Source organism: Prunus avium, chromosome 1 (genome assembly GCF_965620075.1).
Source record: "Prunus avium chromosome 1, drPruAviu1.hap1.1, whole genome shotgun sequence".
NCBI classification, from domain to species: domain Eukaryota; kingdom Viridiplantae; phylum Streptophyta; class Magnoliopsida; order Rosales; family Rosaceae; genus Prunus; species Prunus avium.
Window position 1 is genome coordinate 48441978 of NC_142284.1, and position 28000 is coordinate 48469977.

The following is a 28000-nucleotide window of genomic DNA, read 5'->3' on the forward strand; positions in this document are numbered from 1 at the left end:
TTTGAACAACTCATATGGCAAATCATAATCATTAATATATATATATATATATATATATATATATATTATCATCTAATCATCAAAGACCACCTAAAGACTTGCTCACAACCCCCGCCCCACACCACTTACAAACAAAAAGAGAAAAGTAGACGCTAAACAAATCAAACAGTTTCACAGCAAGTTGTTCTTTGTTTTTGTTACATTGGATCGACCAAACGAACTCTTGATCTATTCTAATCCTAACAGTGCTTTTCTCGCTCGACTCACTATACCCGAGTGAGCCCCAAAAGCGGGTTAAGTTTTCACTGCTCATTTATTAGTGAGGAAGTAGCGAGTGAAGGCACTGAGGCAGTGTGGAAGCAATCCAACTCTCATGTCAATGCCCCTATTATCCCTAGGATTCTGCATAAAATATGCAACCTGTGGGATTGGAGAAACCAGTGGAGAAGCATAGGCTGCTGCTTCTTGCAAGAACCCAATTTTGTGGAAGGGCATTCTGGTCCAATCAGATATCAAAGTGAGCTCCTTGAGAGGAGGCAGAGATGTCTGGGGCCCTGCAACTGCCTCCATATATGCCTTGACATAGTTGCTTGTAACAGAGTTCTTGGCTTCCCTTATCTTTTCAACAATGGCTTTGTGGGTCGCTTGCTCTACTTGCCCTGCTGTTAGGGCAACAGAGGCAAGGACATAAGCATTGCCGCTGAACCCTTCAGGGAGTGGAGGCTCCACCTTGTTCCTCGCGTCCACTGCAAATTGCAGGCACACCATTGTCTCCTTCCTCGCTCCTAAAGCTTTGGTCTTTGCCTGATAAATTCACATAAATTATTCATGAATCTTCAATTTTGTGATGAACAATTAGAAAGAAATACTATTATGGATTAACCCAACAATTCGTTAAGTTTGACATTGCTCTTGATTATTGAGTTTATGTCTTTGATTTGATTGATGCGTAGTTGCATATAAACTGGTACGTTGGAACTACTTCCAAAAAAGGAAAAAAAACGACAGTATTTTTTTGTCGACGTTGGTTAATACAAACTACAAGTGGAGTGTAAACACAAAGTGAATATTCCCAAACTTTTAAACTCCTTCAAAATCTCAATTGAATACATTAATTAGTGTGTTGAATTTTCATAAAAACTCGAATAATTTTTGTGGTCGGTAATTTTGATAAAACTAAAGTTTCAGTGGCAAATTGAATTGATAAATTTACCTTCCAGAGGTGAGCAGCAACAACTTCAAAGGATGAACAAGAAAAACCACCCATGTCACCACCAAAAACCTCCCTCTTCAAACTCTCTATCAATGCACCGCTCAAATGAAAGGTTTTATGAACATAATTATTCTCAATTTGATCCAATTTGATCTGGTCACTGGATGCTGCTGCTGCTTGCATTATCAATTGGTACAAATGATCCACGGCAGCAGCCCTTGTCAATACCGAAGGGACGACGTCGTTCCCATTTTGCAAGAACTTTGCACCAACCCCTTTTGGAGCTTCATGACCAAACTTACCCATCAACAGTGTCCCTCTGTCGTGCACTGGCAACTTATCAGGCAGCTCCAAAGCTTTGTGTTGTTTCATAATTACGGCAGAATTTGAAGCCCATGCACACATAAAGTCATATGCCGCCGGGCCATCAAACAGCGAATGGCTGATACCAATACCGATTGAATAGCCTCCACACCCAAACTTGGTCACCTACACCAACGTAACCATTCCAAGAATAATTTAACCAACTTAATTCAATTACAACACACACACATATTTTTTAATATATAAACGATGACTTAAATGACTCCAAATTAATCTAATCTATGCATGGAAAAGGGAACTCAAACTTTGGTGACATGGGGCGGACTCAATGTCCCTGTCAACTGGTTACACGCATATTTTCCTTATTCAGTGTATAGGGAGCATGCTTCCAAATTAAGGAGTTTTTTCTTATATGTAATTTCAAGAAACCCTAATGAAGAATAAACAAAGATTTGTCTGAAAAATAATTAATAATATTAAATTTATTAAAACATAAATAAAGATAATAATAATAATAATAATAAGGAAAATGGAATTGGTCCAATTGGGATTTGTTCTAGCTATGAAGGGTTAATTTCAAGAAACACATTAATGTCTTTGAACAATTAAAAAGACATGCACGCACACACATATATATACATGATTTCTCTCTTTAAATTAAGAAATGCATATATATTGAAGGGAAATTTGCATAAATATCACTTGAACTTTTAAGTACGTGCGTGATTATCACTTGAACTTTTAATCTTAATTATTAACCACCTAAACTTTATAAAATATAGCAATTCATCATCTACGTGTAACTCTGTTAAGATTTTTGTTAAGTAAGCATATTATCTCTTGCCTCCCCAAAATCTTTCTCCTCCAATTCCAATTTGCAATTCAAGGTGAAGTCTTACAAAAAGTGGAAGATATGCTCAAGAGTGCTAAACATACCCTAGTTCTCTAATACATTAAAACCTAGCAATCAAGTCCTTTTCCTTTTTTCTTTGTGCTAGTAAAATCAAACTTGGCAAACCTAGTTAAAGCTGAATTTGTTATTGATTTGCAGAGCTTGGCCTATTGTTTGTGCACAGAGAGAGAGAGAGAGAGAGAGAGAGAGAGAGAGAGAGAGAGAGAGAGAGAGAGTGGGGAGGGGAGTTTTAGGGCGAGGGTGGGGTAGGAGGGATGGATTGTTGTGGGCTGTGGCCTTTTGGCTGGGAAGGGGGCTGTCGTGAAGGAGAAGGGGGAAGGGGAGCTAATGGGATAATTAGGTTGAATTCCTTTTTTTCTTTTTAATTATGTTAGTTTTAAAAAATGTTTTTAATTATAATAATTTGGCAAAAAAAATTATAGTAAATTGATGAAAGTTTCCTTTAAAAAATATCATATGTTCAACTTGTGACTTTATTTAACGGAAATTTTAATGGAGTTACACATAGGAGATAATTTACTACACTTTGCAAAGTTGAGGTGATTAATGGTAAAAATTGAAAGTTCATGTAATAAAAGCATATATGGCTAAAAGTTTAGGTGCTGCAAATTTCCCTATATTGAAATAAGGTCATCAATTTGATGAGTACGTACCTGAGCAACAACCAAAGGCATCTGAGAGAAGTCTCCATCAAACACAGGCTTGTAAACCAACTTCTCCAAAAAGTCATTGTACTGAGAGAGGTCTCCAAGCTCAGAGATCTCAACCTGCGTCTCTGCCTCAACCAGAATAGCTCCTTTGTTGTTGCACCACAAGTTAAGCTTATTTCCATCACTAGGGTTCAAGGTCAACCTCCCCGCCGCCGGGTACCACACCGACAGAGCCTCCTCCAAGCCACACTTCAAGCCTCTGAAAACTGAATCACGATCAACGAACAAATTATTATTCTCGTGTCCGTAAAAGAAAACCAAGTACATATGGACTGGACACTGCCTGTCCAAGTTTGAGAGGGTGAGAATTTTTGGAGGGTGCAAAACTTTTGGAAACACAGACGCGGTTTTGGTGATCGAAATAACCCTTAAGTAATCACCAAAATCAGGTTCTGTGGCCATGAGAGATGAGATTGTACTAAAAGCTGTTTTATTGTAGCAAGTGCAGGTTTTTTTTTTCAAGCTTAGCTTGGCCTTAACTAACAACTGTGACAGAGAGAGAGGTGAGGAGTTGGGTAAATATATAGAGATGGGTAGGGAGGTTAGTTAATTATATGGCTACTCAGAATCAATCACATGCTTTTGCATGGTACTGTGTACTTTTTATCATGAAAGAAATTAAAGACTGAATTAATAGGTGAATTTAAGACTATAGTACTATATATATATATATATATATATATATATATATATATACATATCCCCTCCTCCTCCTCCTCCTGTGCTTTTTTCTGTAGTGTTATGATCTGTCTCGCACTTGGAAACCCACTACCTTTCTCTCTCTCTCTCTCTAGACTCTAGTCCATCATCTTCCATGGGTGGACCCCAGGGAGTACGTCTATTTGGTGGGACCATCGCAGACGTTCATTTTTCTTGAGCTAGGTCGATAATAATTCAAGAAAAAAATGGAAAACTTATATTAATTTGGAGACTTATCACATCACATATATCTGTAACCCTAGCTTTGTTTGTTACTTATTCTGGAGCCAGGTGCTGCAAATAATCAGAGGTCTTTTTGATATTTCCAAAAGCTTCCCGTCTGTAATAATGTATGAAGAAGCATGTCATATCAGGTTAAGAGCAACATGTGCCTTTGTCACAGCGACTAAACAAAAGCATTCTACTTTAAAAACCACATTTATATATACTAATTAGTTATAATATATATATATATATATATATATATATATATGTATTAAGGTAGTTAGAACGTTATTTCGAACATCTGTTAAGTTACCATGCATGTCACCTTCCATAACATTGACAATTAGACTTTGCCCTTTTGATTTTTATATGTTTATTTTCAATATTTTAAACCCATTCTCATTACTGTAATTTGGTTTGAATTTTTATATAAGTGATATTGGATAAAGGGGGAATCGAACCTAGAATCTCGGGTGCAGTGGTAAATGTTATTGATGTTTAATTTGATTTAGCTCCAAACTAAAGTAGATACTCAAGTTGAATCCTTCTATAGGGCATACATATCTAAAATATATGTATATACGCAGTTGAAAACCAAAAAAGGAACAATGAATGAAATGAAACGGTATAAAAAACTACTAGGTCGAATATATAAAGGCAACAAGATGCATAGAAACTTGTTTTTTGTTTTGTTTAGCGGGAAAAGGTGGACCTGGTGATTGGAAGATTGGAGTGAGAAGAGAAGGAGATGTGTGGGGTTGAAGTGAAGCTTACTGTTGGAAGAACAGGTTGGCATGTCTTTGAGGGAAAGAGAAGGCTAGACTAGGGAGAGGGAGGGGGAGAGGGAGAGGGAGAGGGAGAGGGAGAGGGGTTGGCAAGTGGTTCTCTCTTGATAGCAAAGCATGCGTGGTTTTAAAGCCCGCCCTTTGTCTCTTCCTGTATCTACCTTTCCCAGCACCTTGCCTTATTTTCGGGGCTCTTTCTTTTGCTTAACCTTTTCTTCACTTTAATTATTATACATTAATTTAATTTATCACATAATAATTATATTGCTTAGAGTATAAATTAGATCTATTATTTAATTAAAGTTGTAAAGGAATGTGTTTTCTTTCTTTTCTTCTATAGACTCTAGCTAACTAGTGCCTAGTGCCTAGTGCATGCCTGCATCTTTATCTTTTCTAATATCTGATTTTACTTACTTCAAATTATTGGCAACAATTTCTGAACTTTGATCCAGTCAACGTGCATATCTTTCAACTTCATGACAAATTTTATGTGTTTCCATCGAGCACAATAATTCCTGTGCAAATTCAGCGATGCATGTGCCTGTCTTTTTAATGCCACATCAACTATAGTTCTAAATTGCTTATAATAATCCAAAATGTATTCCCAAATATTTTATTAAAATATTTTATTTTGAATAATTGTTTAGCAATACTGTGTAAATGTCAAACGGTCCCGACCCCATCTTTTCTTTTCTTTTTGTTGAGAGAACCCCATCCTTATTTCTTAATGTTATCTATGGGCAAACAACCTAATAAATCAACTTCTTTCCTTTTTTCCTTTTTTACACAAAGGGTGCAGAAGACATGTTCAGGGCTTCATGCACGGATTTCTAGCTAGTTCGTCCTACAATTATTACAATTATGTTCTCATATCTTTCTGTTGTGTATATGTCTTCCGATTTTAGAAGAATCATGATTTGTGTGTTAGGTCAGTTGATCGAAGTAATTTAGAGAAAGCTAAATTATCGTTTGCGCATATAAATTAAAATAATATATTGTATCATTGCGCTAGGAAAATTAGGTAAATGAATAATTAAGAAAACTACATGACATGGTGTTCTTTGGTTCACTTCAAAGATCGAAAGAAGCTTAAGAAAATGACTGGTGAACCCTTGATGCTGCTCAAAAGGAAGAAAATAAAACGACGATTGAACTTGGTACATCAATAGTGGACCTCGAGAGCTTTTAAATTTATTCTCTCTTTCCGCTAAGTGAGACTTTATTAATTTACAAGGGATGAACATGATTAATAATAATACAAACTTGGCCAACCTGGTTGAGTGAGTATGGAACATGTGGGGCTTTTGATGACCTAGGAACGTACGCTTTCAACAGTGAAAGACAAGTACCCGTCATTAGCATCTAATTAATTTAGGCTAGAGATTGGAAGGTTCTGAGTTTTATGTCTCTATTTGAAGAATAATAACTTATGAAATCATGGAACTCGCAATTAAAATATATGTAATGATGTAGCACAAGTTGTTAGAAGAGTTGATATCCCTATATCCAAGATCATGTGTTCGAATTCCTCCTCCCTCGATATCATTTGTGGAGAAAAAGTATATGTAATGTTATTCTGTTTGGCAAAACGAACAAAATTTAGCGCATTTTTCACAATAATTAGTATTTAATTGTGCCATAAGTTAATTTTTAGATGGGTTCATCAAGAAATAAAATTTGGCGAACATCATATGTTAATTATCTTGTGGTGTTGGTGATAAATAATAGTGGTAGTTGCTACATCACTGGTGACCGTGCTGTGCTTTTGGTACTTATTAGTATTTATATTATGATAATGTCAGCAATCAAACTAAAGAATCTTATGGTTAATTAAGTCTTAATGTTTAAGAATACAAGAGAGTTTAGGATTTTAGGCTCCTGTTTAGATAACGACGAGAGAGTTGAAATTTTGAAGACGGAAAGCAACTATCATGTTGTTTTGGCCTACACCACCCAAGAGAAAAAAAATAAAAACAAAACAAAAAAAGTAGATAAAAATTAGGGTTATTATTTCAGACTCAGAGCAGTAGGTTTTCCAGGGGCCATGCTAGAAAACAATGCCTATGCATGTAGATATAGACGTAGGCATTGACATTTTTATGTGTCAAATTGTTGGAACTACAGTTTTGATGTTGAAGGAAACGGATAGGGCCGCAATTGATGTGATCGAAATGCTGAATTTCTAAATTTCCTGCAACTTGGTCGGAGATCAAAAGCTTCTCATGAGAAAGACTTCCATGAAACAGGATATCACTATTTTGCCATTTCCAATCAATAACGCCTTGATAAACGAGATAAAACCTTCCCGTAGCATAGTATTATTAGTCGAGAATAGCAAAACAGTATTATCCCCATTGCAACTAAGTTTTTATCCATTCACACATGGATATGTGGTTGTACACATCACCAAGAAGTCTTATCTCATGCCAACCATAATTTATCCTTTTATTGTTTTTATTTTTCAGATCCTGAGCAATATCCAATTCCAATCTGAGTGGAAGTAGTCAAGGAGTTAGACAGTTGGGTCGGGCCAAAAGAACTAAAAGACTCATGAGGGTGAAAAGTTACTCTATTATATGATTAAGAAGGTCCGGCTATTTTTCAATTACTTTCTGCGGTATACACATTTTCATTGCAACACAAAGGGTACAAAGAAAGTAAGCCTACCAGCCTAGTATCATCACTCCCATTTAATCATCCAATACTATGACCTGCTCAGGTTTTTCTGCAATTCCCTCTCCCACACCATTTCCAGAGTTTCCGGCCAGATTTGTCGGGCCCGACTGAGGTGAACCCAAACCCGCAGGAGCTTGAACGTCACGATGTAGTTCTCTGCTCTCCTCTTCCTCTTCTGGGTCAGGGTCTAACTCCAAGATTGTATGTTCGGGTTCTGCAGCCAAATCTGTCATGTCAACGTCCGCCACAGCAGCATGCTTGTTGTCATCTTGATCAGCTGATGATCCGGGAACTACAACATTGCTCTTTGTCTTGGCTTGTGATTGCTTATCAGGATTGACTATGGGCTCTGTCAAATTAGAAGGATTTTGTTGCCCAGTAGAGAGAATCCTGCTTATTTCTTCACAAATGGTTCCTAATTTGGTCTGAACTAATTCATTGGCATTTTCCTCCACAAGCTTGCACATCTAACAGCAAAATAGCGAGTGAAAAACATAAATGAATCCGTTACCAAATTTTAACAGCCATATGAAGAACAATATGAGTATAAATTTTTGTTTTATACAAATACTACAAACCCCATAATGAAGCCAAGATCATGCTCAATTAACAAAAATGATATACCTCATTATAAAGGTGAGGCAACTTCAATCGATCTGGATCGTTGTCACAAACAGCTGCGGAAATTTCTTCAGAAGCTGCAATTTAATCATCACCAAACTAATCAAGGACGGCAGAAGAAGTTGATTCTCGTTATAGCTCTGCCTGGCAGAGCTTCATGAAACAGAAACAGACTTACTGATCTTTACTAAACCAGGCAACTGATCAACCGTTTGTCCATCAATCTCCATAGGATGAGGGCTTGACATTCTTGTAACCTTGGGTTCACTGTCAGGCTCTTCACTCGGAACCTCATTTGAATTTTCACCCTGAGAAAATAATTAATGGGCGACAGAAATTCATGAGACAAAACGAAATCAGGTATCATCACCTAATTATGAGTAACTAACTATGCATCTCAGATCACATTGCTACAATATTTTCCACATAAAATCATGTCCACTTCCCTCAATGAATAATACACATCTAAAGCCCAATCTCTAAATGATCGAGGTTAATAAGATAATAAGGCACTCAAGACAGAGAATAATGTTTCTACCAACCTATCTCAGCTGTATGATAAAGTATTCAAACCCTAGCCACCTGATGGGTTCTCCAAAGAAAGGAGTACACAGAAATATAACTGACCATCCTTAGGGATAAAAAAATTGTCGAGCACACCCTTCTGGATTGAAGTCATCTATTGTATTTCATAAGCTTTAACTATATTCTTTGTGGACCTTATTTTATGAGTCTTAACCGTAATAATGATTGCACTAGGCATTAACATTTAATAAGGTAAGAATGGTTTAGGCTATTTTCATATAAGCTCCAACAGAAAACAAACTGGCGCAATATGCAGGTACCATGAGATATCATAACTTGCCTGTTCTTTCGCCAAATCTACATTGTTGCCTTTCTCCAAGAGAAGCACTCTTTTCTTGATAAATTCTACCTGTCTTCTCTGCATGTCTCTAAATTGATACAGCACAGACGAGTCTTGATATAACTGTGGTTGGTTTGCAGCATCACTGGTTCCCTGGGCAACATTAGCTCCTATATCACTTCCGGTACCATTTTCACTAGCATGGTTGCCAGGTCCTTCTGCATTAGCTGTTCTCGCACCATTTTGTGCTTGACTATTAGCTTGTCCGGGGACAGGTAGGTTTATAAAGGGAAGATTCAACTCTTGACAGATAACTTCTTGAAGCCTCAGGTCTTTGTCATCAACGATAGCTTGCCATCTTCCATATCCATGCCTTAACCAAATAAGCAAACAGTAAGTGAAAAGTTAACATAAAAGGATTCATTCTGCATGTACTATCACGCTAAAAAAAAACACTCGGAATAATGTGTCCCATGACCAATAAAATAATCAGAAGAACGTCCTAAGCCAATTTAAAGGTAACCTACAAACAAACGCAAATTGGTCTAAACTAGCATATGTAGGAACATGGTGCAGAAATCTTTGCTGAGGACTGCCCAACTTAAGCCAATCCACAACCATTCAATTTGGACTCAGTTTCAGCATAAATGACACTGCCCTTCAACTTCTAGATGTAGATGCAGAGGTAGGAGACACCCCAAAAGAACAGCAGCCCTATTTTGATATTTCTGGAGTGACATATTCCTGGTCAAGTTGTATATAAACCCTTCTGCCCATGTTAAGAAGTGTTTCCCCAAATGAGTGCAAGCACACTTTAATTGATTATCAACAACTGTACTGCTAACACAGACAATCCATGTATATATGCATGTGTGTTAGTGCAAACCTAGTCAAATTGTTAACATCAACCTATGACGATATAACATGTAATGTTCCGCATCAGGCAGACAAGCAAAGAATAATTATTAACAGCAGATGCAACAGAAAATTACATAAAAGCACAGAACAATTGCAAATATTAAGCGGTAAATTCATACTTTAGTACGGCACGCAACAATGTTAAATCATGTTCCTCTTTCCAAAATTTTCCACCCTTCAATCCAGGGTAGAGCAACAGGATGTCCTCTGAAAAAAGCGGAGCGCCTGGATTCTTTGATGCCAAATCCACCTATCATTGCACCCAAAAAATAAAAGAAGGAAAATTTCAAATCAGAGGAAAGGATGAGGTTGTTACCTTGAGTTGTGCAGGGATGCAATATTTATACATCAAATGAGAAGTCACAACGTCATGTATTCACAAAAAAACCTTCTATATAACTAGATAGATTTGCTGAAATCACTAGTTCTCAATTGCATATATTCACTTCATCCATCTTATCGCAAATCTGCATGCATCCTGTCCTGTAGCTTTCCCCAACTCTTCATAATTTTTCTATGATCATACTTTTTATTACAAAATTCAAATTTGTACTTAACCAGTGATGCTTTCTTACCAACATTTTGTCACGTTATGTTGCCAGACATCTAGCATGTCAAAGACTGTCCATCATATCATCATTGCTCAATCAGACCATATTACCTTATCAACAATCTAAACAATAGTAGGCAACATAACATGCCAGATTGCATAGTTTAGTCAAACTTATCAATTTTAATTAAATATATGATAATGAAATCTAAACCTCCCTACACTTGAGGAGATCCAGACAATTGCATCATCTAATCCACATTACTCACTTGGTTAGGATGTATCCCCATTTTTGCTTAAATTACTTAGTTTCCAAAGAGGAAATAAGAATAAAAGAAATCTATAAAACATATAGTATAACAATAAGCATCAATAGAACTTGTAATTACAAGCTTACCCTTTGCTGCATCTGCATCAGAACAGCAATCCTACAAAGTACATCTCCTATTCTGAGCCCTTCTTTAGGAACACCATCTACAACCAAGATCAGGAACATAAGCATATTAAGACTAGAAAGGAGCATGGAACATAAAGTGCAGGTGAGAATGACATGAGTGATAATGATTTATCACCTGAAAAGGTTGGGGAGTCTGTCATCTCTTCAGCTATGTGAGCCAAGAATAGTCTACCATAACTGAACAAATAAAAAAAGAATATAAATAAAATTATGTGGGAAAAAAAAAACAAGTAATTTATAAAAGGGATGTGCTGATAAATCGACGCACATATAATGTGTTTTGTGTTCATGGGTAACATGCATAAACATATATATTAGTATATTATTTACTAGGCAACATGTTCCTAATATAACATTTTACAGTTTCTGATTACATTAAATCTATGGATTTTATTGATGATTACTTCTAGCACAGGGTGCAGATAATGACTTTTTGGCATGTGGCAATACACACAACTACTCAAGCAAGCATAGACTGATCAATGCATCTGAGTGACAACAATTTTTCCTAAGTTTTAAAGGCATAAAATTCTCAAAGAGCCTTGTCAGTGTTGCTGAGAGGATTCCATATATTTTTTTTTTAAATTTAGCTAGTGTGATTCATCATTTTAAATCTACTACAAATGCCCTAATTAACAAGAACAAAAGAAATGTGCATCTCATTACTTTTCTATTTCTTCAAATGTCTTCTGCTTCATGCGTGGTGTAAACTCTTTCCAGTCATATTCCCCAACCCCAAACCTGCACATTCCAAAGATTCTTGTAAGAAATGCAAAAAAAACAAAACCCACTCAGACACATATGTATAAGACAATTTGAAACATAGAAACATACTCAGAAAGACATAATTCGCAACCCCAAATATGTAATAATTTCCAGACATTCTTGTCAGAATAAAGTTATACACAATACAAGAAATATATATATATATATATATACAATTTTTAAAAGAAGACCTCATCAAAATTTGTACAAATGCGGCTCTCTGACTTTGATTGAAACCCAAAACTTTGAATGATCTTCCTTCTCCTTCCATCAAGGGGGGGGGCTCTGAACTATCCACTGCAAAAATCATTTCAAAGTGGCAATATGATAAGCAAGAGATATCAACTAGTTGTAATCAACTTATTGATATAGTACCATGACATGGAAAACATACCACGACTTCTCTTTTTGTTAGGCTTCCTCCCAGAAAGAGTTCCAGATGATGATGTTTCACCCTCCATTATGTCAGCTTCATAGTTATCATCCTCACCATCAGAACTTACATCTTCCAAACCAGCAAGGTCGTCATCTTCAACAGATACCATCTGAAAATTTTCCAAAAGCTCAAGTTGATCCCCCTTCCATATATATAAGGACTTGGATGTCTAGTGGCATTTTTTTTTACAATAGATGTCTAATAACATGCTTTAACATATACAAACCAAATGAAGAATTTTGATATAACACTGAAGAGATTTAAATTTTTTATAGAAAAATACATCCACAGACCAGTAAAGATTTTCAATGAACATGGCCTCAAGATGCAAGCACACACAACCATACCCCCGATCTGGACACCGGTGACGTTTCCGGCGTCATTCCGGGCTAAACCTGTGCGTGTGTGTGTGTGTGTGTGTGTGTGAGAGAGAGAGAGAGAGAGAGAGAGAGAGAGAGAGAGAGAGAGAGAGGAAGGGAGGGGGAGAGAATAATTGAAAGAACATTTGTCATACTCTTGTATGACTATGCAATAGCATGGTGGGGGGTTTCTGGGGTTTCTTTGTTGTTTGTCTCTGATGGTAAAATGGGAAGTTCTGCAAGAGAAAATTGTTGCACAGAACAATAGGGTACATGGAGAATTATGCTAGTGCAACTATAATGCAATACCTGCTTACGGCTTCTCTTTCCTTTGCCCAAAGCATTAAACTCTTCAACTTTATGCACTTCATATTTGTCTCTTAATAACTCTTCCCAGTAATTTGTTCTTTCAGAACTGTTCACGGTAGGTCTACTGTCCACGGCGGCCCTTTGTGGTTCCTCCTCTGCTACGGCCTCTGCTTCGTCAATATATTCAAAATTTGCTACCTATAACACATGTGCAAGTTTAATTACTTAAAAGGATACGCCCATAAATCAGAATAGAGAAGAACTAGATGAGACAGTTGTAGATCATACAGAGCAATACTGCCTAGTGTCTACAGGACAAGTTCTTGTTTATGTTGCCCAATTTCAAACTAAGGGATTAAGTATCAGAAATGCAGGGTTGCATGACGAAATCAGATGGAAAGAAAATCCCAAACTAAACCTAGAATTTCTGCATACAGGCTTATACAATTGCTGCATTTCCAACAAAGTCCAATCCTACGAGCTAAGACCCACGTGTTGCCAACAGAGCTAAGGCCCAGGGGCATCAATGAAAATTATGTTATAACTACCAAACAACAATATCAAGTATGCTGCTATGGCAATTGAGCCTTATGCAAATCACCACCAGCATGAAATGCATATCAAATATAACATGAAGGACCTTTACTATTTATATTGTAAAATATAACCTTGAAGGCCTTTAAAAATCCATCTTCATCTTCGTCGTCCAACATAGCGTCATCATCCCCAGCTTGTTCACGATCAAGTAATCTATCAACAAAGAAACAGAAGAAACAAAAAATTTGAGCACATATATGTAAATGCTGTCAATCAAGTGAAACAGAGCAGGCTATAGAAATTTACCTATCTATTGCAGCATCATCGTAATGAATTTGACGGGATTTTCCTGCTTCATCATTTTCGTCAACAAATAACTCCTTCGATCCATACCTTATGATGTCATCTAACTCTTCCTAACATAAATTTAAAATCATTTAAAACTTTGATTACATTTTCAGGGGAACATAATACTTTACTCCTCTTACTGCAGTTCTGTTATCTGACCAGACATTCAACTTCTATTAAAGTAACTCCTAAGAAAAAACTTTAATACTGCAGCACCTTAGGTAAAGTGACAAATATATCAGAGTTCAATGAATTGACCAAATGCAACAAATATATGCTTCTCTTTTTCCTTTCAAATAAATCTGGCCTCCTTTCTTTTGGGTTAAATAACATTTTGGTCCTTGTGTTTTAGCCCGTAACAATATTGGTCCCTTCTGCCTAATTTGACGTTAATATGCTCCAATGTGTGAGCCTCTGCGTTTGCCACATGTGCACATTATTGCCCAAATTATACAGAAAGGGCCAAAATAGTTAACATATTACAACATGGACCAAATTGGCCAAATCGAAGACACAGGGACTAAAAAGGTATTTAACCCTTTTTTTGTCCAAAGAGGAAAATACATCATATTGGCCCTCTTTGGTAATGGGTCTAACCTTCCACGTGATGAATCTAAGAACCATTGCACATGCAATGTATCTTAACTTCCTACATTCTAAACCACAAAGCATGTCTTCCATATTGATTAACCAGCATTCAAAATTGCAAAAGCATGCCTAAAAATGCAGTCATCCATAGTTAAAGAACCCACTCAATCCGTTAGCAACTTTTAATTCAACCTCTTTCCCACTAAAACCCAAGACAAAAGAGTTTTCTGTTGAGTAATGACCATAGATCTAAACTTTTACTTTTTCAGTATCAAAGTTGTTTGCCTTCAAATATACTTGAGCTTTTTCAGTTTAAAAATTTTCATTTGGGCATACATTTCAAAATTATTGGCCTATAACTTCACATTGGAATTTAGTTCTTTTTCAATTGAAAACCCAACAGGTTTACCTTCCAAAAGCTTCGGAATTGCCCAAAAACTAAACACTTTCTTTCCTTTCCATACAGAAAAATATATAAATTAATCATGACCTAAACTTCGGTATTCTGCCACTAGAGTAGCAATCACCTAAACAAGGGAATTGCTGCCATTCTTCCTGAATAGCCTGGATTCTACCATTGAGAGTCACTTTGAAAGTACAGCTTCAATAAAGGTTGCTGAAATAAAGCATCCTAAGATATTTGCATACCTGGTTGATGTTTTGAGCCTTTAACCTTCCAACAACCAAATGCTCTAATACCATTTTCTTCTTAGTCATTTCCATCATCCGTTCTTCAATACTTCCTCGAGTTACTAGCCTATAAATCATTACCTGCAACGCCAAAACCACTATGCACTTTAAGAACCATAACCAATAACAATTAGATATCATTAAAGAATTAATTTCAACCTTGTTAGTTTGCCCAAGTCGATGAGCTCTAGCCATAGCTTGTAGATCAGCATGAGGATTCCAATCACTGCAGACCAAAGTATATTCTTGAACACGGTTCCATAATACTCACAGTTCCATGATACTACCTTTTTTTAATGATTACATGAAGGTAAACTAAGAAGACATATAAGCAGTAAACCCAAAATACTTCACCTGTCATATATGATCACTGTGTCGGCAGTTGCAAGGTTTATTCCTAAGCCCCCAGCTCTAGTAGAAAGCAGAAAACAAAACCTGGAAGAATTTTTGGCATTAAATCGATCTATTCTTATTTGTCTCTCAGCTCCACCAACTTTTCCATCTATCCGTTCATACTGCCATTTCTGACCACAAAATAAAATGACAATTTTAAAATATAAATAAACTATTTCATCTCCAAATTATATGCCAATATAAAAGAATGTTGAGAAACATTGAAACATCTACACATCTATACTTTGAAAGTACAATAGTCTTCTAGCAAATCCAGCATGTGCTGAAATTGTGAATATATGAGAACTCTATGCCCTTGCTCCTTAAGTTTCACCATCATTTTGTCCAACAATTGCAATTTCCCAGAAGATTCCAATAGCTGTCTGTCAAACAGTAAAAGAAAAGTGGAAGCAGGTATCTCAGGAACTCAATGAACAACACCTCAAGATGCCTATAGCTTATTTAAAAGAATAATGTTCTCTAGATCAAGAAAATGAAGACTATTTTCAACACAAGCAGAAGACTGAAATAATTTTTCGCAACTTTACTTAAAGCATCAAAACAAATCACCAACTCTATGGAGGAAACCGGTGCCTCTGATAGACAGCATAAATGATGATATTGACATTTAACAAAGAAATAAGATTACTTGTAAGATTCATTTGAATCTTCTATGTCTGGTTCAACTCCCTCTAACATATAAGGATGACAACAAAGCTTGCGCAATTCCATGACCACATTGATAAGAGATATCTGGTATGCAACCACAATATTTTGTCAGGGTAGAACAAAATGAAAAATACTTCAACTTCACAGGGCAAAGCAATCTTACCTGTGCACCACCTCGACGAGTTAATATCTGATAGTTACGTGTCAGAATTGCTTTGTAGTACTCTTTCTGTTTGCTACTTAAATCAACACGTAATATAAGTTCCTTTTTAGGAGGTAGTTCCTTCATGACATCTTTTTTCACTCCTGCAGCCATTACCAATTTGCACACATTTAACCAAATGCTATTAACAATCTCAAAATTAATTAAAGTACAATTCTATTCCTGGAAAGAGTTTAAATTTATAACTCTCAGAAACATTCTCTTTTTCAAAAATAAAAATAAAAAAAGAAGAAGAAGAAGAAGAGTTTAGGATTTATACTTCTAAGAAGATGAGGAGCCAACATTCTGTGAAGCCGTGAAATCTGCTCCTCTTGATTGATATCCTTAAACTCTTCCTGGAATTCCTCTAGACTTCCGAACTGCAAGTAAAACTCATCCAATTAAACAATAAAGCGATTTTTTTCCCATCTAGCTAGATTCAATTCCTTAAAATTGATGTTATACTTACCTTCCCAGCATCAAGAAAGTGCATAAGCATAAAGAGCTCGTCCAGATTGTTCTGAAATTTTATCATACGTGAGATCACAAGTTTGAAATAGATAACTTCGATGTATGCAACAAATTTATTTAGGCCAGCACAATGAGAACAAACAAAAAAAAAACAATCTGACTATTATTTGTGATACACAGAGACCCCTAATGAAGAAGAGGATACAAAACCAAGAAAGAAATTATATAAGCTTTACACTGGACAGGAACTGTAAAACATTGACTGAAATGGGTCAAATTGTTTTTTAAAAAAAGGAGGATACATTTTAGAAAGTATTTAAAAATGGAAAACTAAGCAAAAACATATCTATAACACAAGACAATCTCATAACAAACCTGAAGAGGAGTTCCAGTCAGAAGCACGCGATGACTAGTGCAATACTGTTGTAATGATGAAAATAACTTTGAATCCTTATTTTTGAGACGATGACCTTCATCAACAATCTGCATATAGAGGTCAGCATTAGGCAGAAATCAAATATTGACGAGTAACAATGTGCACATGGAGCCACAGAATGTTACCATACACTCCCACTTTATCGGTTTTAGTGATGTTGAGTCTAAGTTGATCATTTCATATGATGTCAGGAGGACATCAAATTTGATCCTTTCTTGCTTACTTTCACTAACAATTTGACCAGATTTCTTTCTCTTAATCTTCTTGTGATTTTTGGGAAAGTAAAATTCATATTCCCGTATGACAGCGCGGGCTTGGGCAGAGCCAACATACATAACCTGAACCAAGTGAACTTCGATTCAGAACCACACTTGGATAGTGATTATAAACAAGACAGATATTTAATTGGTACATACAACATTCATTTGAGGTGCCCACGTTGCAAATTCGCGTTCCCAATTTCTCAATGTTGAAAGTGGAGCCACCACTAGATGTGGACCGACTTTCTCTTCAAAAAGAGATGCTAAAAAAGCAATACTCTGTATAGTTTTTCCTACAATCAAATAAAACCCAAACCGGTGGTAAAGTCCAGCTATCATGACAAAAAGGAAATAAACTCCTAGGATAAACAAAGACTTACCGAGTCCCATTTCATCTGCAAGTATCACATGAGTTTGTTTGGACCAGGAGAAACGTAAGAAGTTCAACCCTTCAAGCTGATATGGATGGAGTGAGCCTTTAGTTGCACCAAAAAGCAGAAGATCAAATTAACTACCATAGGAAAAGACAAGCATACCAAACTGCAGAAAGAACATAGAAGAGAAAATAATGTACCTCCGGAAAGAAATTCAGGACTATGTTCATACTGTTGAAACTCTTTCTGCCTCTTTTTTGATTCCATAGAATCTTTAAGATTGCTCTTCTGCTTACTAGACAACATTTTACTTTTCCTAGACTGAATTCTGTTGAATCTCTCTATTTCCGGCCGAAATGCAGATATGTCTGACTCTGATTCCCAGTAGCATTCATCATATGATAGTTCTTTCCACTTCACTAGATATTCTTTCTCGTCATCTCCCCTGCAGCATCCAACAAGTAGCATTAAATCAACAACTTAAATTCCAGGACAACATTCAACTTGCACCAAAGCAGAACGATATATGTTATTACAGGGGAGGAGAAGGATGACCAGAGACTCATCAGAAACTCAACAAGAAACATTATCTGAAACTTTCTGTTTTCTTTTTAATCAGTAATCTTATACTTCACATAGCATGCTTGAGGTCTTCTCTTAAACCCTTCTCAAATTAATTCAAATTTCAGATAAACTGAAGATTACAAATGATACCTCAAGCAAACACAATCAAAATACAAATTATTTGGAACTCAATAATGACAAAAGATGTTTGAAATGGGTAAAACCTGCAGGCCAGAATTCGATCAACAGTTGTCCATTCAGGTCGAATGGCGACAAAATCATCCTCAGAGTTATTACTTGATTCCATTTGACGATGGAAATTGTTCACTTTAGTCTTCAGACGTGGATGAGCTTTGAAAGCTTTCACGAACTCCTTCTCTGGAACCCTGAAGGAAAATACATGTAATAGAGTAAACAGAAACTCTCAAATTGACAAAAGATCAGAGAAAATTGAAGTAAAACAAGCTACCAAAAGAGGAAATACAATTTCCCAAATAAAGTATTAGGGCAGGTTTCCAGAGTCAAAGAACTTTATTGTAATCCGTTATTCTTGACAAGAGTTCAAACAAACGTCGGCCAAATTAAATAAACAATAAAAGCTGAAACCATTAACCAAGACATTACCATGTGCAATGCAAATAAGAGAGTCCCTTCCACTTCACTAGATATTGTTTTACAAAAATTTGCTTCGAGCCCAGCTTTGAGGCATCACTATCACCAGCTACAGTAGGGCGCATTTCACAGTCCAAGATCTTATCAATATCATTTAATGGGCTTACCTGCAAACAAAGAAAATTTAATTTTCAGCTATCACCAAAAGCATATGATCTGTAACCAGTTTAATTGAAACAAAACCGAATTTAGAAAAGAAACCATACACATTCAGGGCATCTCCAGTTGCCAGGGAGAGGAGATCTCGGTGGCGGAAGTAAACACTTAGAATGGTAAGCATAACTGCATGTTTCACAGCACAAAAGATTCCCAGTTTCGCCACAGGCTTGACATGAATTCTCTTTCTATTGACCCCCAAAATAGAAAAATATAAACAAAGTCCTTGTCATAAATTTTCTCCATAGAAAGGAAACATGAAAATACAGCAGTTTTGAAAGAGTGATAACAATCACCCACAAAAGGACAAAATAACAATAATTACTTGAAATTTTGAATAGAAAATATAAAACATATTAGAAAGTAATATTTTCTTTCAAATACCGAAACGAAATATAACCTCCATCATACTAAAGGTTAACAAACACAAGAGAATAAATAATAAAATAAGTAGAAAACAAACCGCATCGCTCCTAACAATCTTTTCAAACTTTTCCTCAGCTGTCCCAGGTTTTCTAGTTACAAAATCGGCCTCATCATCTGATTCATCAATGTTGTAAACCGGCCTTCGGTCTGACCTAACCCGAAGCCTCTCAACCAAGCTACTCATATTCTGCAAGCAGGAAGTGGGGAGATCTATTGAATCAGAAGCGGGTAATATTATCGTAAACCCTAAACCCTAAACTCAATTTATGTGACAGTATAAAGCATCGGATAAAATTTATATAAGTACCGCCAAATGATCAACTATATTTAGCAAGGTGCTATTATCTTTAACCAAAATGGCAAAATATCAATTGTCATGAACTAAACAGATCAATGATTAACCAGAAAATTGATTAAATACAAGTCCTAAACGGTAAGGGAAGAAAAATCCCAGTAATCCTACAATAAAGAAATTACTTCAACCCACCTATCTACAATAAAAGAGAGGTTCCCTTGGAAAAAGTAATTTGATTATTCAATGCAATGCCATAAATGGTGAAAGAAATAAAGTGTAAATGCATATGTGCATACATAGCTACATTGTACAGATGTACATACAGGTACAGTTATACAAACAACTACAAACTTACAGGTGCATGCACAAGCACGTCCGCATACATAGAACATCATAATCAACTAATCAAGAACGTTCAAGCGATCCATATGTGCTGGGAACAAACTCATAAAAATTCCTCATTTATAACAACTGTGTCATTTTTCTTATAAGAACCAACATAAATAACCATGTTGCATTATGTATAATCACACAATTCGCAACATCTCAGTTCTCAAATTGCTTACCCTCGAATAAAGAAACCCATGCAATAAATAAACTTAACAGCTTAAACTTCAAGTGACCAACCCCACATTGAACACACCAAACAACAGCACAACATAAAAAGTGGTACTCAAAGGCCAGTATCAAAATGACCCACATGAGAATTCCCATCGAGAAAGCGATATATAATGAAAAAACAAAACACCTGTTTGTCAAAAACAGCAAAACAACCCTGCGAGAGTGAAATTCACAAACCATTCAAGGGTTTGTTGGACATAAAATTTAGAATTCCCACCATTTATAGGTTGGGACTTAGTGGACTGACGTGAGTTAGAAAAATATATACTGAAAAAGTACAACCCCGCTTGTCAAAACAGAAAAACAACACTACAACATTGAAATTCACAAACCAGGGTTTCCTAGACAGAATTTGAAGTCCCCCACCATTTCTTGGCTAGGAGGACTTAGTGGAGTGATATGTGTTAGATAAAAATACAGTGAAAAAAACACATTACCCGTTTCTCAAAACAGCAAAACAACCCTACATACAGGACCGAAATTCACAAACCATTTGAAGGGTTTCCCAGACAGAAAATTTTGAATTCCCCTCCATTTCTTGGCTAGGAGGGCTTTGTGGAGTTACGTGTGTTAGATAAGAATACAGTGAAAAAAACACAATACCCGTTTGTCAAAACGGCAAAACGACCCTACAGGACCGAAATTCACAAACCATTTGAAGGGTTTCCTAGACAGAAATTTTGAATTCCCCTCCATTTCTTGGCTAGGAGGGCTTAGTGGAGTTAAGTATGTTAGATAAAAATACAGTGAAAAAAACACAACACCCGTTTGTCAAAACAGCAAAACAACCCTACATGACTGAAATTCACAAACACCATTTGAAGGGTTTCTTGGCACAAAATTCAGAATTGACCCACCATTTTTTGGTTAGGACTTAGTGAAGTGATATGAGTTTGATAAAAATATGTAAGCCAAGCCACAATGTTAAGGAAAGAGAAGGAGTTACCGGAGCTCAACGGATCTGGGGGACCAAGTATTTCGAAAGTGTGCCTGAAGCCCCCTGAACCCAAACGCCCGAGTTTGGAGCGGGTTAGATAAATTAACAAATATTAAAATAAAATGAAAAAAGAAAGAAGAAAGGCGGTGTGGAGAGGGAGAGAGAAAGTGGGCTCTGATATTCTTACCCCCGGCACTATAACATTTTTAGCGTGAAAACACTGTTTGCCTGAGGGCTTTATAAAGCTTTAATCGTGGTTTGCATGGGAATATTAAGGTTGATTAGGGACCTTAAGGTCTTTCTATGTTATATAATTAGAATACCATGGTCTTTTTACAAGGTAGGTGTTGGACATTTACCTTGGTTTTGGGGGTTAAAGTATAATTTGGTAAAAGTGCAAGGGTACGGATGATTATGCCGTTGTGGTCTTGGTACATGCATCTTCAAGAACTCTGGGTGCATCTTGTAATAATTGCATAATTTTGTGGAAAGGATTTTGTAAATATACCTATGGCTTTTTTCTTGAAAGATGTAGCTTAGGTTTTTATCTTATCTTACGACCCTTACAGTTGAAGTTCTTAATTTAGAAAGAATGCATCTCGTTAAAATATGAATTCTTGTTGTAGTTAGTACATAATTTGTGAAATGTCGATCATTGAATATAAAAATAATTTCATACTATAATGATCGGCTATTTATAATTCAACGCCGCTTATTTATAATACAACATCATTTACTTTTGTCTTCTTTTATGAACAATCATCAGTATAGCAGTAACGGCTAGTTAAAAAAATATTATCCAGAACAACGATCGCACAATACGTTACACTTTCCAAAACACGTGTTGTTACTTACCTCACGTGCAAAAATAGTTAAAATTATAATATGTCATGTTTAATTTAAAACGTAACTCACAGTTATCATTGACATAACGCATTAAAGACATAAATTTGTTGTCATCAATTACAAAAGCTTGTTGCTTCCTTTGCAAGTTTGAAATACAAATTGTGGATGCAAAGCATCATTTTCAACAACTCTCGAAGATTTATGCGCAAGTGTGATTGGTGAGCAATTGAACATTGTAGTGAAGAAAGATGGACATGGGCATTTTTCTCACTACCCAAAGAAAAAAAAACATGAACAAGCCCTAGGGACAAATATAAATTACTTAAAACATTGGGGAGCACTTTACAAATACCCTAAAACAGTGAGCTTTTAAGAAAGAAAAAAGAAAACTTATTTCATATAAAATTGTGCGTCATGTTTGAGGGGTGTGTGTGTGAAGGGTCGCATGGAATGGAATGGAAGGAAAGAAAGAAGGCAAAGCTCATCAATTCGTATGGATTCTTTTTTTGTTCTTTGTGCATTTTGACAAGTGGATTTTCATGCAGTGCATGCACTCACACATCAGATGCGAACGTTAGTTATCAACTTTCTTAATTTTGTTTGAATCCTAAACTGGAATATATCTAACGGCCAGCGATAAAAGAATCTGAAATTTATTTACGTTTCGGCAATGACCAATCGAAATATCGCATTTGCAACAAACTGGAACTGGTTTGTTTTTGTTCTAAAGGAAAATTGAAAAAATAAAATAAAATAAAATAAACTATCCCCAAAATAAATACAGAGGAAGCACCCAAGTGAGGATTTGAACTCATGTTGACTTTTCAAAACAAAACATTTAAATGCTCGTACAGCCAAAAATTAATTTCCAATCGAAACAAAAATAATTACTAAAATCCAGACTGCCAAGATAAAATGAATGTTGGAAATTCTCAACCATTGATTTAGTGGGCTCACAATTGCATCCAAAGGCTGGTAGTCAGCCACCAGCGCATGGACGAGTGTTCTAATAGCTAAGGAAAGGCCCAAACTATTAACTTAAAAAGCCCATATGAAAATATCGGACTGAAGAATAAGTGGAAAACTGCCAAAAAGAATGCGGTGAGCGTGGATCGAACACGCGACCTTCAGATCTTCAGTCTGACGCTCTCCCAACTGAGCTATCCCCGCAATTGTGAACACAATTACTTGAAAATATTATTTATACATTGTACAATATTTAAGTATTAGTTGTTTTTTCCTTTTACCGTCAACTCTGTTAAAAAAAACTAATTATATCTTTATTTGAAATAAACAACTCCTCTTATATGTAGCAAACATCAAGACGTGAGAAAAGAATTTTCTTTTGGCTTTGTTCTTTTTTATGAACCTCAAAACACACAACTTCGCATTCATCAAATGCAACATCTAACCAGCCAGAAGGCCTTTTTCGATTGTCAATGATAGACTCAAAAGAAACACAAAAAACAACAAACATAGCCAAAGAGAAACAGTCAACATCTGATGCAGATTGCAAGTATGGTGAGTGCAAATCACTTCCATTTTTCCATTAGAAACTCTTCTTCCGAAGGCATGAGAATTACTTTCACATATCTGAATTCTAAACTAAAAGTCCTAGGGTACTGTGCCACGCCGCAACCCGACTCTTCGGTTGTTTGATAAAGAGGCAACAGATAAAATGATAATACTGTGTAAAAAGATGTATCAAGTATACAAAGTGCATGGCATGGGGTGAAAAGTCTTCAAGATGAATGGTTGGAGCCGAGGGTGGTCATCACCGAGTAAACCTCCCTTACAAAGCAAAAAGGCCGTTGAAGCAACTAAGCAAGCAAAACAGGCCTTTCTATTCCCCATATATGTGAGAAAACTCTCAAAATTGGTGAAAAGTAGAAATTCATATCAAAGAATAACTATCTATCTACCTATCTATCTGTTCAGAGGCTCTAATTGAACTTCCATTCTTCCTGAAGTTTGTGATTCTTTCTCTGCATGCACTCCGTTCGGGCTCAACAGATCAACTGAGTCATCTTCCTCCAGGTTCCCCAGCACCCAATTGCTTCTTCCAAAACTTCTATCCCTCCTTGCTTGTTTTTCACGGTATTCCAGATACATAACTATCAATGCACCAATCAAGAACCAAATTATTAAAGCCCAATTAAGTCCATGAACATTTTCACCGTCATATCTATCTCCTAAATGCTTCATTCCACTGAACAGTGCTGCAATGCCTACAACAAAGGCACACCTTCCACCGATCACATGAAAGTACTCCCAAAGAATCCTTTTAGAGGAAACCTCCTCTCCATGAGCTGGTCTCTTAGGCCTTAGGAATGCATTCACTGGTTGTATACAAGCCAAAAATATCGCAGTAATCCCAAACTTAACATGCAATGAGCTGACATAGAAACCTCGAAGTTCAGCAACAGCAAAAAGAAGGGCAAGTAGGACGATTACCAAACCTGAGTACTGCAAATAAACATGAATCTTGTACCAACCATCACCCTTAACATGTTTTAAGTATCTAGCCGCCATTATTCCACCAGGAAGCAACATACCCCAAGCGAGAAACATCATAAATCCATGTACAGCTAATACCGGCTGTAAATCCTGCTCCGCCTCTGCAGAACCACGCATAAGAAGTACCCTAATAGGCCTACTGCTCGTAACAAAATGCATATTTTGTTCACTTAGATGCTCATCTGTCCATGTAGAACCCATTGCCCAAATAACTTTAAGAGGAGTAGTGCGATCAATTATGTTTCTACACTCTGGTCTATCACTCTTACCACATGATGGATTCAAGGGGCGGGTGAACTCGAATGTAATGATGCCATTTTCTGACCTGCACCTCACATAAGTCAAATTCTCATTTGTTGGATGCACACTCGAGGCATCCTTTCCATCAATCCAATAAGTGTTTACCCGCCCTTTGCCAATGTTATCAATCCAACCCACATACGCATAGCTGTTTACCATTCCCCTGCCAAATCCTATTGCCAAAAAACCGCTCTTCTTCTCACCACGAACTGCAATAGATATAGACTTTTCTGACAATGTCCAAAATAACGTAACTTGCTGATCATCCAAAATAACACTGTTATTATACATATCAGGCAGACCCCCATCAACTACCTGCACTCTATAACCCATTTTCTGCTCATAAAGAGATTGATAATACACTTGGTCTGGGGTATTCCTATCTGGTTGCCAGACCAATTCCATGGGACTTGATTGAACTCCTTGAGCTTTAGGCCCTCCTGCATAAATAGTCTCGGTCACATTCCTCAGGGTAGCATTCCCACCAAGCGGGTCTGAAGTAATGTAGAGCGCAACATCGTGCCCTGCTTGTATAGAAAACTTGACAGGCACCCCTCGTTCCACTCTCAACATCGGAGCCTCTTTCTTGTTAATGTACAAAACCTTTGAAGGGTTTGGAGGGTTTGGATAATGCAATGCCGGGCCAGAAGTAACCACAAGGGGGGCATTGGCATCGGCGATGATGAGATGTTGGTCCTCCTTGTCTTCTGCATCCAGAGGACCCAAACAGTCATTCACGTGCTCAGAAACATTCAGCACCAAATGCCCAAAAACCACAAGCCTTGGTCCCCCATGGTTTTGAGGAAGATAGTGTGGTTGAAGAAGATCCGGGGGCCTTATTGGCCCCAACGCCCAAATCACCGTCATTTTCTCTGTATGGTTCACCGGCAAATCGTACTTCTTGTCGTCTGATATCAACGGCCTCTGGTACCTAATGAACGACACGGCGTCCCTCCTCTGCCCATAAACCAATTTGGTATTGTTAACCTCGCTATTCTGGCCGGGCCCTTCGTATCTCGTATCCGGGCAAACCCCTTTCACCTCACCATCCTTGTACAACGTACACTCGCTGTACTTTGTGATGTAAAAATCATTCACAAACGGCATGCCGTCCTCTTTAAACCCAGTGACGGCGACATCGGCTCCGAGCATGAGCTCCGAAGTCGAGTTCGGGCTGGACCATCCGAAAGCCATGTAATTCATAGTCCCGGTGGCGGCCTCCAACCCAATATCAATTATATTCTCATCAGAATTCAATGTCCATCTAACCCTATAGTTCTTCGACAATACCTTACAGTTCTCCAACATAGTCGGCTCGGTGTGGACCCGACCCGTCCCGTTCCCCGAACCGGTTGCGCTGGACGGAGACGGTGAAGGAGCCGGGTCGGACGACCCGCTTCTGAAATCGCCGAGAATCACGTGTCCGAAGTCGGAGGCGGTGGGGAGGTCCCACACGGCGAGGACCTGGATCCGATCCCAGGTGACATTGTCCCTCAAACGCACAGTAAAGCTCGCGCTTTTGTAGGTCTCGTTGAGTTTCTGATCGGAGACTACGAAGCCGGCGCTGAGGTTGGTGAAATCGGGAGCGGTGGCGCCCCACCAGTGGACGTCGGAGCCGGGGAGCATGTCGAAATCGGAGACTTTGAAGGAGCAATCGTCGATTATCTTAATTGAGCCTCGGAGCTGGTGCTGTACCATTTTGAATTCGGACTCGGAGTTGACGAGAGGGCTGGTCTTGGGGCAATTGGAACCCGGATCGGCATGGCAGAATGTGAGGAAGAAGAGGCTGAAGAGAAACCCTAGGATGTTGGGTTTGCGAGGCATGAGGGGTGCGAGATCCGGATCCGATCGGATCTTTTTTGTGTGTGGGTTTGGATCCGAATCACTGGTTCTATTCTTAATATGAATTCAGAGATTAAAAAGGGATAGAGAGAGGGCGGAGGAGGGAGATGATAAAATCACCTGGTGGTGGTCGGAGAAAGTGGATGTGAGGCTTGCCGTCGATGAGCTGTGTGCTTTCTTTCTGTTGGGTGAAAAGAGTAAGGAGAGAGGAAAATGGGGTGACTCGGTCGGCTGGAACAGAAGACCGAGAGAGCTCGACGTGCGTGAGCTTTTCAAAAAGCGGTTTGCCACGTTCTTTATTGATTCAATTTCAAGGAACAACTTTTTTTCTTTTTTTCTCTTTTTGGATCCGAAACAAAATAGAGTGTGCCAGGTGTTTTCTATTTCTTTAGAAAAATTGTTTTTTACGTATTTATGATTGTTATTTCGTTCTTTATATAAATATACACTAAATTAATTCGTAAAAGAATATAGTTTGACATTGGAAAGAAGTGTACGGACATTGTAACACTAAATTCCCAACAAAATGAAACCCAATTGCTTATATGGAACATTGCAGCTGAATTTTGGGTCTTCGTCGGGGAAAAACGGAAAAAGAAAAAGGAATTTTAAAAAAACCTCGGAAATGCCAAAATATCCAAAGATTTTCGCAGGATGTTACGGTGGAAGCAGCCCCTCTGAACATCGTCAACGCCGCCCGACGTAGACAATGGGACTAGCCAATCGGCAAAGGAGACGCTTCCTCATGGTTACTAAACTAAATGTGTGTTTTTTTTTTTTTTGGTGGACAAGTCGCACTGTTGATTTGTTTATGCAACACAGACAGATAGATACAACTGCAGCCTGCAGGCCAGAAAATAAAAATAAAACAAGAAATAATAATATCAGATCAAATTTTAAAGTGCAACTCAAGAATTGAGTTCTGCTGATTCCAAAAGCTTGAGAGCCAGAATGTTACAGACGACTGATATAATCTAGAACACTATGCAAACTCAGATAACTAGAACATCTGAAAAATATAATTTATGCGG

The 28000-nt window shown here is 37.3% G+C and overlaps 3 protein-coding genes and 1 non-coding gene across 4 annotated transcripts; all 4 read right to left on the reverse strand.

Moving 5' to 3' along the window:
* Window positions 1–146: 146 nt before the first annotated feature.
* LOC110762559 (HXXXD-type acyl-transferase family protein) lies at window positions 147–3795 on the reverse strand. The gene is made up of 3 exons (XM_021965208.2): window positions 3104–3795; window positions 1214–1702; window positions 147–804 (listed from the first exon to the last, which is right to left on the reverse strand). The coding sequence occupies exons 1-3, from the start codon at window positions 3560–3562 to the stop codon at window positions 310–312; spliced, it is 1443 nt and encodes a 480-aa protein (XP_021820900.1). The 5' UTR covers window positions 3563–3795; the 3' UTR covers window positions 147–309.
* Window positions 3796–7420: 3625 nt separating this feature from the next.
* On the reverse strand, window positions 7421–21631 carry LOC110762561 (CHD3-type chromatin-remodeling factor PICKLE). The gene is made up of 31 exons (XM_021965211.2): window positions 21474–21631; window positions 19649–19798; window positions 19236–19373; window positions 18982–19136; window positions 18582–18743; window positions 17994–18238; window positions 17800–17895; window positions 17576–17712; window positions 17285–17497; window positions 17099–17206; window positions 16722–16772; window positions 16533–16632; window positions 16214–16356; window positions 16031–16134; window positions 15626–15764; window positions 15343–15512; window positions 15148–15214; window positions 14947–15069; window positions 13669–13778; window positions 13494–13575; window positions 12826–13023; window positions 12116–12266; window positions 11913–12018; window positions 11623–11697; window positions 11072–11133; window positions 10897–10973; window positions 10069–10199; window positions 9032–9404; window positions 8345–8474; window positions 8170–8243; window positions 7421–8012 (listed from the first exon to the last, which is right to left on the reverse strand). Exons 2-31 carry the CDS (start codon window positions 19793–19795, stop codon window positions 7560–7562), a joined length of 4320 nt encoding a protein of 1439 aa, XP_021820903.1. The 5' UTR covers window positions 19796–19798; window positions 21474–21631; the 3' UTR covers window positions 7421–7559.
* Window positions 21632–23407: 1776 nt separating this feature from the next.
* On the reverse strand, window positions 23408–23480 carry TRNAF-GAA (transfer RNA phenylalanine (anticodon GAA)). The gene has a single exon. It is a non-coding gene; the product is annotated as a tRNA-Phe (tRNA).
* Window positions 23481–23811: 331 nt separating this feature from the next.
* On the reverse strand, window positions 23812–27292 carry LOC110762609 (DOMON domain-containing protein / dopamine beta-monooxygenase N-terminal domain-containing protein). The gene has a single exon (XM_021965259.2). It carries the CDS (start codon window positions 26949–26951, stop codon window positions 24237–24239), a length of 2715 nt encoding a protein of 904 aa, XP_021820951.1. The 5' UTR covers window positions 26952–27292; the 3' UTR covers window positions 23812–24236.
* Between the last annotated feature and the right edge of the window lie 708 nt (window positions 27293–28000).

What these genes read in the sequence shown, in the direction of transcription:
- LOC110762561 (XM_021965211.2), bottom strand. Translation starts at nt 19,795, where the DNA reads ATGAGTAGCTTGGTTGAGAGGCTTCGGGTTAGGTCAGACCGAAGGCCG. An exon ending in GATCGAATTCTGGCCTGCAG is followed by an intron (nt 18,239 to 18,581) that starts GTTTTACCCATT and finishes TGGATGCTGCAG; the next exon opens with GGGAGATGACGAGAAAGAAT. An exon ending in ACTTTCTTGATGCTGGGAAG is followed by an intron (nt 16,633 to 16,721) that starts GTAAGTATAACA and finishes TTTTACTTGCAG; the next exon opens with TTCGGAAGTCTAGAGGAATT.
- LOC110762559 (XM_021965208.2), bottom strand. Translation starts at nt 3,562, where the DNA reads ATGGCCACAGAACCTGATTTTGGTGATTACTTAAGGGTTATTTCGATC. An exon ending in TGCCTTTGGTTGTTGCTCAG is followed by an intron (nt 1,703 to 3,103) that starts GTACGTACTCAT and finishes ACGTTGGTGTAG; the next exon opens with GTGACCAAGTTTGGGTGTGG. An exon ending in TTGCTGCTCACCTCTGGAAG is followed by an intron (nt 805 to 1,213) that starts GTAAATTTATCA and finishes TGAATTTATCAG; the next exon opens with GCAAAGACCAAAGCTTTAGG.
- LOC110762609 (XM_021965259.2), bottom strand. Translation starts at nt 26,951, where the DNA reads ATGCCTCGCAAACCCAACATCCTAGGGTTTCTCTTCAGCCTCTTCTTC.